Source organism: Rhizophagus irregularis, chromosome 12 (assembly GCF_026210795.1).
Source record: "Rhizophagus irregularis chromosome 12, complete sequence".
In the NCBI taxonomy this organism is placed as follows: domain Eukaryota; kingdom Fungi; phylum Glomeromycota; class Glomeromycetes; order Glomerales; family Glomeraceae; genus Rhizophagus; species Rhizophagus irregularis.
In genome coordinates this window covers 64,312-78,170 of record NC_089440.1, presented here as the reverse complement: position 1 = coordinate 78,170, position 13,859 = coordinate 64,312, and the positions used below count along the sequence as shown (strand labels likewise).

The window sequence follows — 13,859 nt, the reverse complement described above, 5'->3', positions numbered from 1 at the left end:
TTGTGATTCACTAATAGCGGTTCATAGAATATTGTGTAGAGCCACAAAAATTAGAAATATTCGAGTTGGTAAACAAAATTATATATTAATAATGCCATTAAATAGAAAATTTAATTTATAAATATTAATTCCGGATTGAATGTTTTTTACAATTATACAAACAATAAAACGTGATGAAACATAATTGACTGAAAAATTCCTTAATAGTTAAACTTGAAACTAAAAATAGTTAGTCTTATTAGTCAACATGTACATCCCTCACATGCAGCACTATAACAGGTATGTCAAATATATCATTATACTGAAATTACTGATATTACTTTTCTTATAGTGGATAAGTATATATGTTGAGTTATACATAATTAGATAATTAGATCTTTTAATTTGATATTAATCTACACCGTAAATGGAACTTAATTCGATCTTAATTCGATCTTAATTTACGCCGTTTTAGAATAGTATCAAACAATTAGACAAATGATTGATATACCGATATTACCGATATTTAATATACTGATATTCAATATACTGATATATCAATATAGGTGGTCGAATAAAGAAGTATCTATATTTTTTTAAACAATGACTTTATTAGTGCTGAGAATTATCGATATCTAGTGGCTTGAGTTTTCGCAATACGTTTCCTATATACATTGATACAAACTACACATCATCTTTCTCTTTACCTACAATACCTGCCAATTCTATTTTCTCACCATTACCAACTATTCGTCGCATCAAAATATTATTCGTCTTTCAACGTTTCAGATACGCGGTTATTCAAATTAGTCCACCCGTGGTTTGAAATCCCATTTTCATTTATCAGCTCGTCCTGACTTCTTAGTTGTAATCCCTTTTTTAATTCATCTTCTATCCCGATTTGATATACTATTCATCATATCTTTTTCATTGGTGACGAATTTCGTTCTTAAGAACACCACATATCCTTCTTTAAAATCTTCAATTTGAGTTACTTTAAAGTATACCACCCGTCAGGTCAGCATCATTTAATCTTATTACAACCATAACTTCCTTTATGATGTATTTTTGCGTTAAATGTTCGGTAGACTCATGGATGTAACAGATAATTGAGTTTTTGTTTTTAGTTTTAGTGGAATGTAATAAAAAATGAATAATCTAATGTTGTGAGTTTTATAGCTTTATTTTTTAAAGCTTCCAAATTCTAAATATTACGATTTGTTTATTTTGAAAGAAAAAAAAGGAGGAATGCGAAGCAATACAAATTTTTTCTCATGAAAAAAAAGTGGCTTTGCTATAATCACAAGGAGATGACAGTGAAAAAGAAATCTCACACATTTTTCATAAGTTTTTTTACAAAATCCCTATATCTCATATTTCCTTATAGAGAAATATGAAATTACCAAATCATCATCTTAAAAAAAATACATGTTAAATCTTACATCTTTATAAACAAAAAAAAATATTTTTTCTAATAATTTACAGAGACGTTTATTTTTTTTAATGAAAAAGGAGTATGAAAAATGGGGAATTTAATTCTTTCTTAAAATGGTTCAGGCCCTTATAATTTACAAGGAGTTGATTGCAAGAAAGAAAATTTTTTTTCTTTTTGCAATTTATAACCAGTTTAAATAATCGAAAATGATAATCCAAATTTTTTTTTACTTGTATAACAAACAAATAAAAATGAATTTTTTAAAAAAAAAAATTTTTTTTTTATTTATAAGACCCATCTTCCCATGAGGAAGGGTGGGGCGATATAATTTAAGATTCAATCCAAATAGAAATCGAAAAGGAATAGGAATCTGAATCTGGATCTGAATCGATTACCATATTTTTTCCTATTTTGGCCAGGCAGATCCAACTAAAAAAGAATATACGTTGCAAGTGTTTTGAAGATCTTAACTCGAGAACTTTATGGGAACATATAAAAATAAAAATAATATAGAATCCTTTAATAAAATTCATAAAAGGTATTTGTAAAACATCTCACAGATTACAGAATAGGAAAAAGGTATTATACCTGACGTAATATGCCATAATAATTACGGCTACAAATTTCTTTTTTTTTTTATTTTTAAATAGTAACGCATTTTTATTAATTATTTATTAGTAAAAATTACATAATTATATAAAAATACTTAGAGCCTAATCCAAAAAAAAGATTAACTAAGTATTCTGTAACAAAATCTAAAAAAAATAAAAAATTTTAGTATATACTAAACTAAATGTATACCTTTTATTAATACATTTTAAGAGTAAAAATGAGGTAATTGTTTCTCATGATGTAATGTTTATCAATATCTATTATTATTTTTTTTTGGATAAAAATTATTTATAACTGATAAGGTGCAAATTCGATAAAAAAGAGAATAAGCTCTACTCTATAATCTATAATCGAATCGAGGATTAAGAATAAATTTATAAATCAAAAAAAATCATAATTTTATAATCTAAATCTATAATAAATAGAAGAATATAAATTTTTTGAAGTTAATTTGTCTAGTAAAATCTAACCAAAAAAGAATATACTGGGTAAGTATTTTGATGATCATTTAGACACTACTCCATAGTAATTAACTTTATTCGTATACTGTAATACATTTTTACAAAGTACAAAACCAATACCAAATAGGAAGAAATCAGTAGCTGTTTTTTATACCAGAATAAAAAATTTTTTTTTTAAATTTCGGTTTAAAAAAAAAACTGAAAAAAATAGATTTATTAAAAAAAAAAAAATTTTTTATTTATTATTTTAATCGTTTTTTTAAGAGAATATACAAAATCTATAAAATAAATCTTTATTTAGTTTGGTAATACCATTACCTCCTTCCATACTAAAGCCATTACACATACAGTAACGTTGTACTGAATAGAAATTTCTACAGAAGAAACTTTATTAAATGGGAATGAAGATTATGAAATGGTTTTAAGAGCCGTAAATGTACTTAAATTTCAACTTGAACAAACAAAAGAAGATATCAAAAAATAAAAGATATAAAATAACGTGCTCTATCAGATCCGGAAATGTTTATTGAAAAATTGCGCGATGGGACCCATGAAAAAATTTCCGAACGCCAGTATATATTTGGTGTTCCACAAGTCGATTGGAAATATCATACCCGGCCTTCACAGTATAAGCCACCGCCACGTCCAGGGCGAGAAGTTTCCAAGTCATCGACAAGTGATGATGAAAAATCACCTGACCCTGCTGAATTTGTTCATAAAAAAGCTCAAGTTAAAGTTCCCCCAAATACGGTTTTGTCAACTCGTACTAAAAGGAAAACTAACCTAGTTTTTGATGATAACACACTTCTACAGAGCATTGGGTCAAATAAAAAAGAAAAACAGTCATTATATAGCACATCAGTTAAAAAAGAGGGGAGATAAGAAATGAATCGGTGAGTGCAGTTTCAAATAGATCAATGTTTAATACTCCTATTACTATTGCAAGCAGAGTTATTCACCTACTTTAACATCATCAAATTGAAGAAATAATAAAAAGAAATCTAGTGATCTCAAATTATCAGAAGGTTCGCCAAAAACGGGAAATTATAATATACCTTGGACGGATGAAGAACAACGTCGACTGGTAGAATTACTTGTGATTTAGAAAATTTCTGAAGCTTTAGGAACAAGAACACCGAAGCAGGTGGCTAGCAGGTTTGCGGCAGCAACAACAAAAAATTCACAACCAAAGAATAAAAAAACTGGGACCAAAATCGATATTACCTTCCGAAAAAAAACCTCGACATTTGAGGATATCTGGATTATCGTATTTGGAAGCTCGACCACCACCAACAGTTTATATGCCCGATGTTGATGATGAAAGTAGTATCAAGAATGTAATGATGTCAGTGGGTCGCCCACAGGATAATGATATACAACAGATGTGTAATTTTATTACGGGACCAGTGCATTATGGTTTTTGTTGTGATGGATGTCATATGGATCCAATAATTGGAACACGATATCTTTTTAATGAATGTGATGAAAGTCTTGAAGTTGTTCTATGTGAAGAATGTTTTGTCGAAGGATCTTTTGTGAATGAATATCACTAGAAAACGCACAAGTTTACATTAATCACAAATCCTATAACACCACATATTGATAAAGATTATGTACCAGAAAATGTTGGAGAATATAATTATTTAGGTGTTGCACCTCCCTCTACATCGTAATATATTCTTACATCGTAATAACGTTTTTAAAAAAAAATTGTGCTATAATAGATGTGATTTTTAAAAAAAGAAAGAAAAAAAAAATTGTATCACGTAATCAGTTTACCGATCGATCTTTTTTTTTCAATTCGATAAAAAAAGTCTAATAAAAAAAAATATCTTTACTTGAACCTGACTTCGTAAAGTATATTTTTTTTTAAAAAAAGTTTTTTTTAAAATTTTTCTCTTATTTTTTGTAGATATCAGTCCTTCGGCTTTGGACTTCGGATATTAACTTCTTGGACTTCAGTTGGATTTTTCGACGTTGGGGCCTTCTTTTGTAGGTCGGCAATGAATTGGTAAGTTTTGAAAATTTAAATTTATTTATTTTTGATTTTTTATTATTTTGATTTTATTTTGATTTTTTTTCTTTTTTTTTGCAGGTATTGAACTTTCCGAACTCTGGATGATATAATCGGTAAGTTTTGAAAGTTTAGTTTACTTTCGAAACATTTCTTGAAATTTTTTTTATTTTGTTTTGAAGAAACTAACCGTTTCTTCTTTTGTCTATTTTGTAGGAATTGTCTTTAAGATTTTTTGGATCAGCTTTTCAAGTAAGTTTCGAAGTTTCTCTTCGAAACTTTTTTTTTAAAAAATTTTTTTTAAAATTAATTTTTTTTTATTGTAGGTTGTACTTATAATTAGACGTTATAACTCATGATGGGATCGGTGAAGTGTTTGGTAATGGTGACTCCAGTAAGGCACAGAAGCATATGATGACGAGGATGAACCTGATATATCTTGATCCAGCTTGAAACGAAACTGGACTTTAAGGTAGTGAGAAATGGGAAAAGGGGGTTTTTTTGTTATTTTAAACTTAAGAAACGAACTAACGTTTCTTTTCATTATTTTTTTTTTGTAGGACGCGTACTAGAAGGGCGCCAGCTTGAATACTACGACGGACTACTTTAAGGTAGTAAGAACAGGAAAAAGGGAATTTTTTTATTTTAAATATGAGAAACGAACTAACGTTTCTTTAATTATTTTTTTTTGTAGGACGCGTAGAAAGGGAGATGGAGGAAGGTGATTTTGTTAGAACCAAGATTCTTATCTTGGTTTATTTATTTATTTTTTTATTTTATGGAACGGTTTACTAACCGTTCCTTTCTTTCTTTTATAAGTTCGGGTAAACATCTGACGAATGGAACCAAGATTCGTAAGTATTCCGAATCTTAGTTTTTTTTTTCTTTTTTTTAATATTATGAACGGTTACTAACCGTTCCTTTTCTTTTTTCATAGATTTGGGTGGGTTTCCAAAGAACTGAAAGAAGGAACCAAGATTCGTAAGTATATACGAATCTTAACGGATTGGTAAGTTTTGAAGTTTCACTTCGAAACTTTTTAATTAAATTAATTTTTTTTTATTAATACTTTTATCTTTTTATCATAGGTTGTATTTCCTGAACATGAAGATTGGTAAGTTTCGAAGAATAACTTCGAAAATTTTCTTTGTCCCAGAGTATTGAGTTAATTTAATAGACTTTAGTATATAGATTGTTATAGTGTAATTTAATGTATATAGATTGTTTAATATAGTGTAATTTAATAAAATAATTTGTTATTCAGCATCGTTATATTAACATATATAAATAATAGTAAAATATTGATATGATGTTTATTATCTTTAAAATAATGTACATCGTAATGTATGGGTAATGAACATTTTGAATTGGCGATGAACATCAAATATTGTGACATCGGTAGTACATTGCAGGTCAGCATTTCTTTATGATGTACATCAAGTGGCCGATGTACATTTGATGAACATTTTTCCTGTGACTAATTATGTCAGTATAAATGAATTACGTTGCAATTCGACATTGTGCTGTAATATTACGGCATTTGAAAATGAGAAGTATACTTATAAATATGTAAATTAGGATATATGGTTAGAATAATCTCATACTGTGTTCTTATGTAACCGATCTGCGCCAAGCCTAGATATCAATATTGCAAATCAGTGACATATTGAGTATGACTAGTACCTCATTATTAGACCAGTGGCGATATTTATTTATTTTTATTAAGAACGTTCACACAGTAAGTTTTTTTCGCTCCAAATCCTTCTATTTCTTGCATTTTATTCTTTTAATGTTTCTTTTTTTTATGATATTTCAGTCTTCCAGTTGATTTTAAAACATGTAAATTTATTATTTTCATTTATTTTAACTTCTTTGTTCTGTTCCTTATTAACTTTATTTTATTTTACCTTGATTTTATTCTTTAGTTTGTCTTTTGATTTTATTTTTTGGGTTTGTTATCTTGATTTTGTTCCTTGGGTTTATCCTTTACTTTAGACTTACTTAGCTTCTTTTAAGAAAAAGATGAAACGTTCAAGACATACCAAATACAATGCAAAGAAACGATTACAAAAGACATCTATGGTACTTTTCATTTTACTTCTAAAAATATAAACAATTCCACTATAATCTAATATCAGAATTTTATAATTAAACAGCAAGTTCAAGATACGAATTCTTCTTCTCAAACAATAGCTTTTGATCTTATAAAGGTATATGATATTATCATTTATAAACTGGATGATTTACTGATCTAGTTTAATATATAAATGAATCAGGATGATGATCCATTTATATACTACTAGATCTAATACTTATATAAATAAGTAATTTAATGAGACAATTTTTTTTTTTTTAATTTATAATTAAGCAACAAACTCAAGATGATGTTAGTTCCTCATCTGTTAGTTCCTCCTCGCCTGTTGAAGTAAAAACAAACATAGTATTTAATCCTTTACAGGTATATATTATCTTTGATATGTCATAAAATATAAAATATAAATAAAATAATCTATATTGTATAATTTAAGCATCGAACTCAAGGAGGTTCCAGAGATTTAAGTACCTCAGATATAGTTCGATATATGAAAAATGAATGGTCAAGTGTTCCGCTTTGCGCTTTTTGCCGAATATCTTCTAATGTAACAACAATTTCAATTATGAAAGATATTTCAGTAATGGATTTATTAATTGAATGCTTAATAAGGGAATTAAGACAATCTAAAAATAATAATGAAATTCCTGAAATTCCCTTAGAATTTTATAATCTTGCTAAAAGTATTACTGAATCAACTAATGATCAATTAATGAACAATAATAATAATATGTGGATTAAATTTGGTCAATGGTTGGAATTAAAAAAGCCAATTAGTAAAAGTGATGTACATCAACATCTTAAATCACAATGGAAGAGACTTTCACATGCTGCTGAAATTCGAAATTCTAAAGTTTTGGAAATATCCAAAGAAATTTTAGAAATTGAGAAAAAAAAATCAACTATAAATAAAAAAAAAATGATTGTATCAGCACAAGATAATAATATTAAGAACTTTCGTTATGTAACAAATTCTGAATGTATTGTTGATGGTTGTGGTAAAACTTTGGTTCATCTGGATGGACTTGATGATTTTAATGCTGTCATTGAAGCAACCAAAGCCATAAATAGTTATTATTTTCATATGTTGGACAATCCAATCCATCGAAGTAGAAGTTTTTGGAAAAATCTTGCTGAACGATTTAGAGCTTTCATTAGTTATGGTAATCTTCCATATACTACTTCTGATACTGCCAGCTCTCATAATATTGATCATCAGAATTGTGTTAACGATCTACTTTTTGCACTACAACCAATATCAAATAGTGTAAACAGATTTGTTAACAAATATTATGAACATTATTATACAAAACTAAGCAAGTTAACAATGGGACCATTTGTACCGAGAACTTTTGGAATTTTTCCCACAATAGCTATTAATTTTAACGTAATCAGTAATTACCATTGGGATAGTAATGATGATCCAAATGGACTTTGTTTTTTGGTAGCTTTGGGAGATTTTGAGGGAGGCGAATTATGTTTTCCTCAACTTCAAATCCTGGTAAAATTAAAACCAGGACAAATTGTTGCATTTCCTTCTTATTTGCTATTACATGGCAACCTTCCGATTATTAGAGGGATAAGATTCAGTATAGTTTATTTTGTGCATGCGAATTTTTTATCTAAAAAATTTGAGGATTTTCATAAAAATAATGATAATGATACAATCATTAAAATACAAGATCTTTATAATTCTCAAGGTCATAATCCAAAATGAATTTTACTTAAAAAAGCACAACAATTTCAAATTGAGGAGGAATCATCAGAAAATTCAACAGATAAAAGAAGATACAAAGATGGTAAATATATATTTTTATTGTTTGTTTTTTTTTTTAAATAAATAAATATCTAATTTGTAAATTATTTTAGATTTGATAAAAGGACGAAGAGGTTTAAGACATGAAGATCTTTTGGAATAGAAATCATAAATAAAATTAGAAATACGAAATTTTCTTTGAAGATTGTTTTGCTGTTTATGTTTGATAGGGTAAATTTCTGAATTATTTTTCAAGTTATTCATGGTAGGTACTTTGACTCCTGAATTGAAATTTGATAAAGTAATTTACTTAGTCACAAAATAAAAGAACAGTCTAAAAAGAATTTTTGATTAAGTCTAAAGTAATAGGAGTAATCATTTTATGTTCTTGGGGACGATTATTTCCTCCCATGCGACTTAATCATTATATTTTATTATTTTATAAACTTTTTTAATTTAATTTTTATTTATTTATTTTTTTTTTATTTTAAATTTTTATTATTAAAATTATGATTCATTTAATTTAGCTGTACTTATTAAAGAATATTAAAGAATTATAGAAGGGTTGATTGGCAAATAATTAAATTTATTCATATTTTAGATAAAGAATTGAAATTTCACTTCATTGCTTTTTTTATTATTACTTTTGCATTATTTTAATTGTTAAATAGAAAATTTAATTTATAGATTAATTCTGGATTGAATATGTATTTTACAATAAATTATACAAACGATAAAAAGCGTGAAACATAGTTGAAACATTTCTTAATAGTTTAAACCTGAAACTAAAATTAGTTAGTCTAGTTAGTCAACATGTACATCCCATCACATGCAGCACATATGAATTCTTTCATCTGATATAACTGGTCAAATATATCATTATACTGAAACTTAATTCGATCTTAATTTATGCCATTTTAGAATAGTATCGAACAATTAGACAAATGATTGATAACAAACTTATAAAATTAACTACACATGAAATTCGTATTGTCTTTAGTTGACATAGCGATATTTAATATACTGATATTCATATACTGATATATTAATATAAGTATAATTGCAATATAATTAAGGAATATGACTTAAAATATTACATTTTTTTTAAAGAAAAATACCTCTTAAATATAATTGCTTTGTTTTACAATCGATGAATAGCAAAAATATATAATTACAATTATTGCTATAACAAAAATATTAACTCTATATTTTTTATTTAGATATTATTAACATGTTTCAAATAAATTGATAAATAAAAATATGTGTACTGTATGTGTAATGATCAGTTAAATATTTTTTAGTTTTATTGTAAGGTTAAAATTAACCAATAAAATCACATTGATCTTTATGCATAATGTAATAATATAAACCAATTAAGATCATTTTGATTATATGCATATGATATCTAAAAATAGATAAAATTTGTGTTTACTAATGCGTGATTTTTTTTGTTTATTTTCAAAAATACACTTTTCTTTCTTATTAAAAATACTATACTTTTCTTTACAGTATTTTTGTTTATCACTTCTTTTCTCTTTTATTCAAGTATACTTTAATTATCTTTTACAATATTAACAATACTTTACCACTTTAGTTTATATATTCAACATAGTAAGACATATCTATTCACGAAATGTACCTACCACTCACATACGAAAGAAGAGAATAAAAGAAAAGAAAAAATGTACAAATCTACCCACATACAAAAAAGAGAAAAGCTGCTTTTAAATAATAGTAGCACTATTAAGCAAGGTATGAAAATAGGATATACACGTATTTTTCATATTTTTCTTTACAATATGTTGTGGTTTGAGTCTTTCTTTGTGGTATAAGTGTGAATATATTTTTCAATGGCCATGTATCTATTGCTTGTTAAATATATTTGCAATTTCTTGTCTTTCTTTGTTAGACTGTGGTATTACAATATGAAGTGTAAATATATTTTTCAACGGCCATGTATCTATTGCTTGTTAAATATATTTACAATTTCTTTTGTAATATTTGCTTTAGCCTGGAGGAAAATGTTATGAAATAGGGCTGGATATTTTATGACATTTTCTGCCTTCCAATTACTTTGTCCGGGGGTAGCCTGACAATTTGTCGTTGTCCGTCAGTTGTAGCAACCAGCATTTTTTTACAATATTATGATTTTAAGAAACAAAATTTTTTCAAAAATTTAAAGAAAGAACTAACTTAAAAATATTATTTTATTATTCTTTACAAAATGATGGCGCTGGAGTTATTTTTTCTTTCACTTATCAAATCCCAACATGTCCAAAGACTAATCATGTAGTACGCTGTGGTCTGGAACCACCCAAGATTTTTGACTACTTAGGGATAAAGTTGTAGGGTACTTGTACCTGATAGGCTAGCCTCCTCTGACTTAGGGTCTCATTAATTGGGAGACGAGGTGGTTCCTAAGTATCTTCCACATCAAGAGCGGACATTTTTTGATACTATACATAAAGATGGTAATTCTATATCTGCGAATTCAAGAAAAAAAAAATCTAAATCAAAAGATGTCAAGGTAATCTAAACATTCTTTTAGAAAAATTTAATCAAAGTTTAATTTGGTTTATATATAGTAATTTCAAGAAAAAGAAAATCTAATCATGTATTTTTAGAAGAATATGGGAATAACGCATATCAAGGTAATTTAAATATTTATTTTTTTATTTTATTAAAAAAATAAATTAATATATTTAATAGCAAATTTCAAAAAAAGGTGAAATAAATATAAAGGTATATTTTTTACTAATTTTTATTTAAATTATTAATATTTTTAATACTTCTTTTCTTTTTTTTTAACCTACTAATGTTTGTTTTTACTAATATATTTTACTACTAAATATACTAACATTTTCTATTACTAACCATTTTTTATGTTTCTTTTTTTTATTAACATTTCTAATATCATTCCTTTTCTTTTACAAATTCGTTTAACAATATTTATACTAATATCTTTATTATTACTAATATACTTTACTATTTCTATTTCTTTTAAATATTAAAAAGATAAAAATAAGCAGCAAATAACCGAACACATTATTTGTAGATAACAGATATACATAATTCTAATTGTTTATATGGTTAGAATAATTTTTATATACTTTTTTGTAATTTTATTTTTTTATAATTTTTTATTATTAATTAAAAATAATAAAACTTTTAGTACTATTAAATAAATTAATATTATAATTGAATTTAAATTATGGATTTATTAGTATTTATATTATTGCATAAAATAAATATTGTACAAGTGTATAATATCTATCCGATATTTTACTATAATATACCGGGTACCTGACAATTGACTACCCGATATGTATATGATGTTTATAATATATGTCACCGATTTTCTATATTTCTACTACATATATCAGGTACCTGATATGTGTAGTATTGTTAAATATCATACACATATATCACATTTATTATACACATATCAGGTATCTGATATGTACCCAAGTTTATCACAATTTTGACCAGTGATTCTATATCTATCTGTCTGATATCTGTATGATATCTGTATAATATATATATGATATATATCATAATATATTGGGTACCCAATAAGTCTATAATATGTGACCAATATTTAACTACCCGATATATGTAAGATGTATATATGATGTTTGCAATATATGTCACCGATTTTCTACATTTCTACTACACTTATCGGGTACCCGATATGTGTAGTATTGTTAAATATCATACATATATATCACATATATTGTACACATATCAGGTACCCAATATGTACCCGATAGCATTAATTTTGACCAGTGCAGTGAGTCAGATGAAGAGAATCCAGATAAGATGATTGTATGCGTCTATGATTATTCTTGGCGATCACAAGAGGTTTATACTTCGATATTTATTATACTTCGATATTTATACTTCGATATTTATACTTCGATATTTATACTTCGATATATCACTCGTTCCTTTCTTTATTTTGTATTTATTTTATTTATATTGTCTTTTTTAGCTAAAAAATTTACTTCGAAACGTCATCGACTCACATTCAGCAGATATTCAAACGGCAAAATTATAACGACCTCGCCAGTATGATGATGAAGTTCAACACTTCGACCGAATGCACCCTGAAGATGCTCCACAATGGTCATATGTCGAGCAAGAGGATTTTATATATGATACGGAAATCGATAGTAGAAGTGGTTTCGACGAAGATGAAGACTATGGTGAAGAAACGGAAGAGGTGTTAATCGATAGTCAAAAAAGTGCAGCCGGTGATGATTTAGCCGAATGAAGCGGGACTATCGATTACATTTATTTTAAAATTTTTTTTTTCATGTATTATTCGTAAATATTTCTGATAATTAATATATAACGTTAATAAATTTAAATCGAATTTTCTATATATAATAATTTTCCGAATTTAGTATGATTTAGTTCTAATTTATGTCCGATTTAAGTTCTGAAGTACATCTGATTGGCAGTCAATCGGATAACAATCGGAATATATTTTTTTTGTAAAAATCAGACATATTTCAGCCGTAATTTGACCTAAAATTGGATATCCGATTTTTAGCCGATTTGCCTTATTTCGACTAGTGAAAGTAAGTGAACTTTAAAAATTTGTAAGTACGATTTTACTTCGTAGTTCTTTACAAATTATTTCTTTTCAAGGTATTGCTATTTTTAAAATTCTTTCAAGGATCATATAAAGAGCCATACGAACTTGCTCTTGTTCGTTGGTTTGACATTCATCCAATAGAGCCTATAGTCTATGGTTACTCCCAATTATACTATATTGAAGAATATAACATTATTCCAGTTGAATCTATCAATCAGGAGGTTCATATAATTCCAAAGTTTAACAAAGAAAATTGCTTTCTGTTAAATAAATATATGTTCTAAATCTTTAAAATAAAATTGTATTAAATAAAGAAAAATGATGTTTCGTCATCCATACAGTATATCTAAAATGCCACTTTAGCTTTTTTCGCTAGTTTTATGAAAAGCCTTTCAGATCGACAAAAAGAGGGAGTCTTTAATAGTATGATATCTTACGGGTTGCTAGTAAATTAAAGCAATTAAACAAACTGTAAAAATAGCAATTTATCTCATGATTTCCGTCAGTTAGTATTAGTACAGAGTTTTCTTCAGTTAGTAATATAGTGGTTATAAAAGCGGAAATCTGCAAAATCGCAGATTACCGCAGAAATATATACATAAAAAATTGGAAACTTGCAAAATTGCAGATTATTGCATAATTTTGTAAAAAATAAAAGTGGAAATCTGCAAAATCGCAGATTACCGCAGAAATGCATACATAAAAAATCGGAAACTTGCAAAATTGCAGATTATTGCATAATTTTGTAAAAAATAAAAAGCAGAAATCTGCAAAATCGCAGACTTCCGCATAAATTCACAAAAAAAATGCGGAGATCTGCTAATTTTACAGATCTCCGCAGTTCTGCATCTTAAAAAATTTCCCGATGTTTTCAGCTTTTAACGGCTTTAGATTTCAGCATCAGACTCCT

General features: G+C 26.8%; 3 protein-coding genes across 3 annotated transcripts; all 3 read left to right on the top strand.

Annotated features, from left to right (window-relative positions):
- Window positions 1–3,006: 3,006 nt before the first annotated feature.
- Window positions 3,007–4,860, top strand: OCT59_003628 (uncharacterized protein; the record flags this gene model as incomplete). The annotated part of the gene is made up of 6 exons (XM_066147767.1): window positions 3,007–3,308; window positions 3,472–3,571; window positions 3,654–4,022; window positions 4,484–4,498; window positions 4,718–4,753; window positions 4,828–4,860. 6 exons carry the CDS (start codon window positions 3,007–3,009, stop codon window positions 4,858–4,860), a joined length of 855 nt encoding a protein of 284 aa, XP_065996440.1.
- A 1,663-nt stretch (window positions 4,861–6,523) lies between these two features.
- Window positions 6,524–8,512, top strand: OCT59_003627 (uncharacterized protein; the record flags this gene model as incomplete). Its single annotated transcript, XM_066147766.1, has 6 exons — window positions 6,524–6,583; window positions 6,658–6,711; window positions 6,870–6,959; window positions 7,030–8,182; window positions 8,327–8,392; window positions 8,463–8,512. 6 exons carry the CDS (start codon window positions 6,524–6,526, stop codon window positions 8,510–8,512), a joined length of 1,473 nt encoding a protein of 490 aa, XP_065996439.1.
- Window positions 8,513–12,448: 3,936 nt separating this feature from the next.
- OCT59_003626 (uncharacterized protein) lies at window positions 12,449–13,233 on the top strand (the record flags this gene model as incomplete). Its single annotated transcript, XM_066147765.1, has 2 exons — window positions 12,449–12,602; window positions 13,031–13,233. 2 exons carry the CDS (start codon window positions 12,449–12,451, stop codon window positions 13,231–13,233), a joined length of 357 nt encoding a protein of 118 aa, XP_065996438.1.
- Window positions 13,234–13,859: the final 626 nt, after the last annotated feature.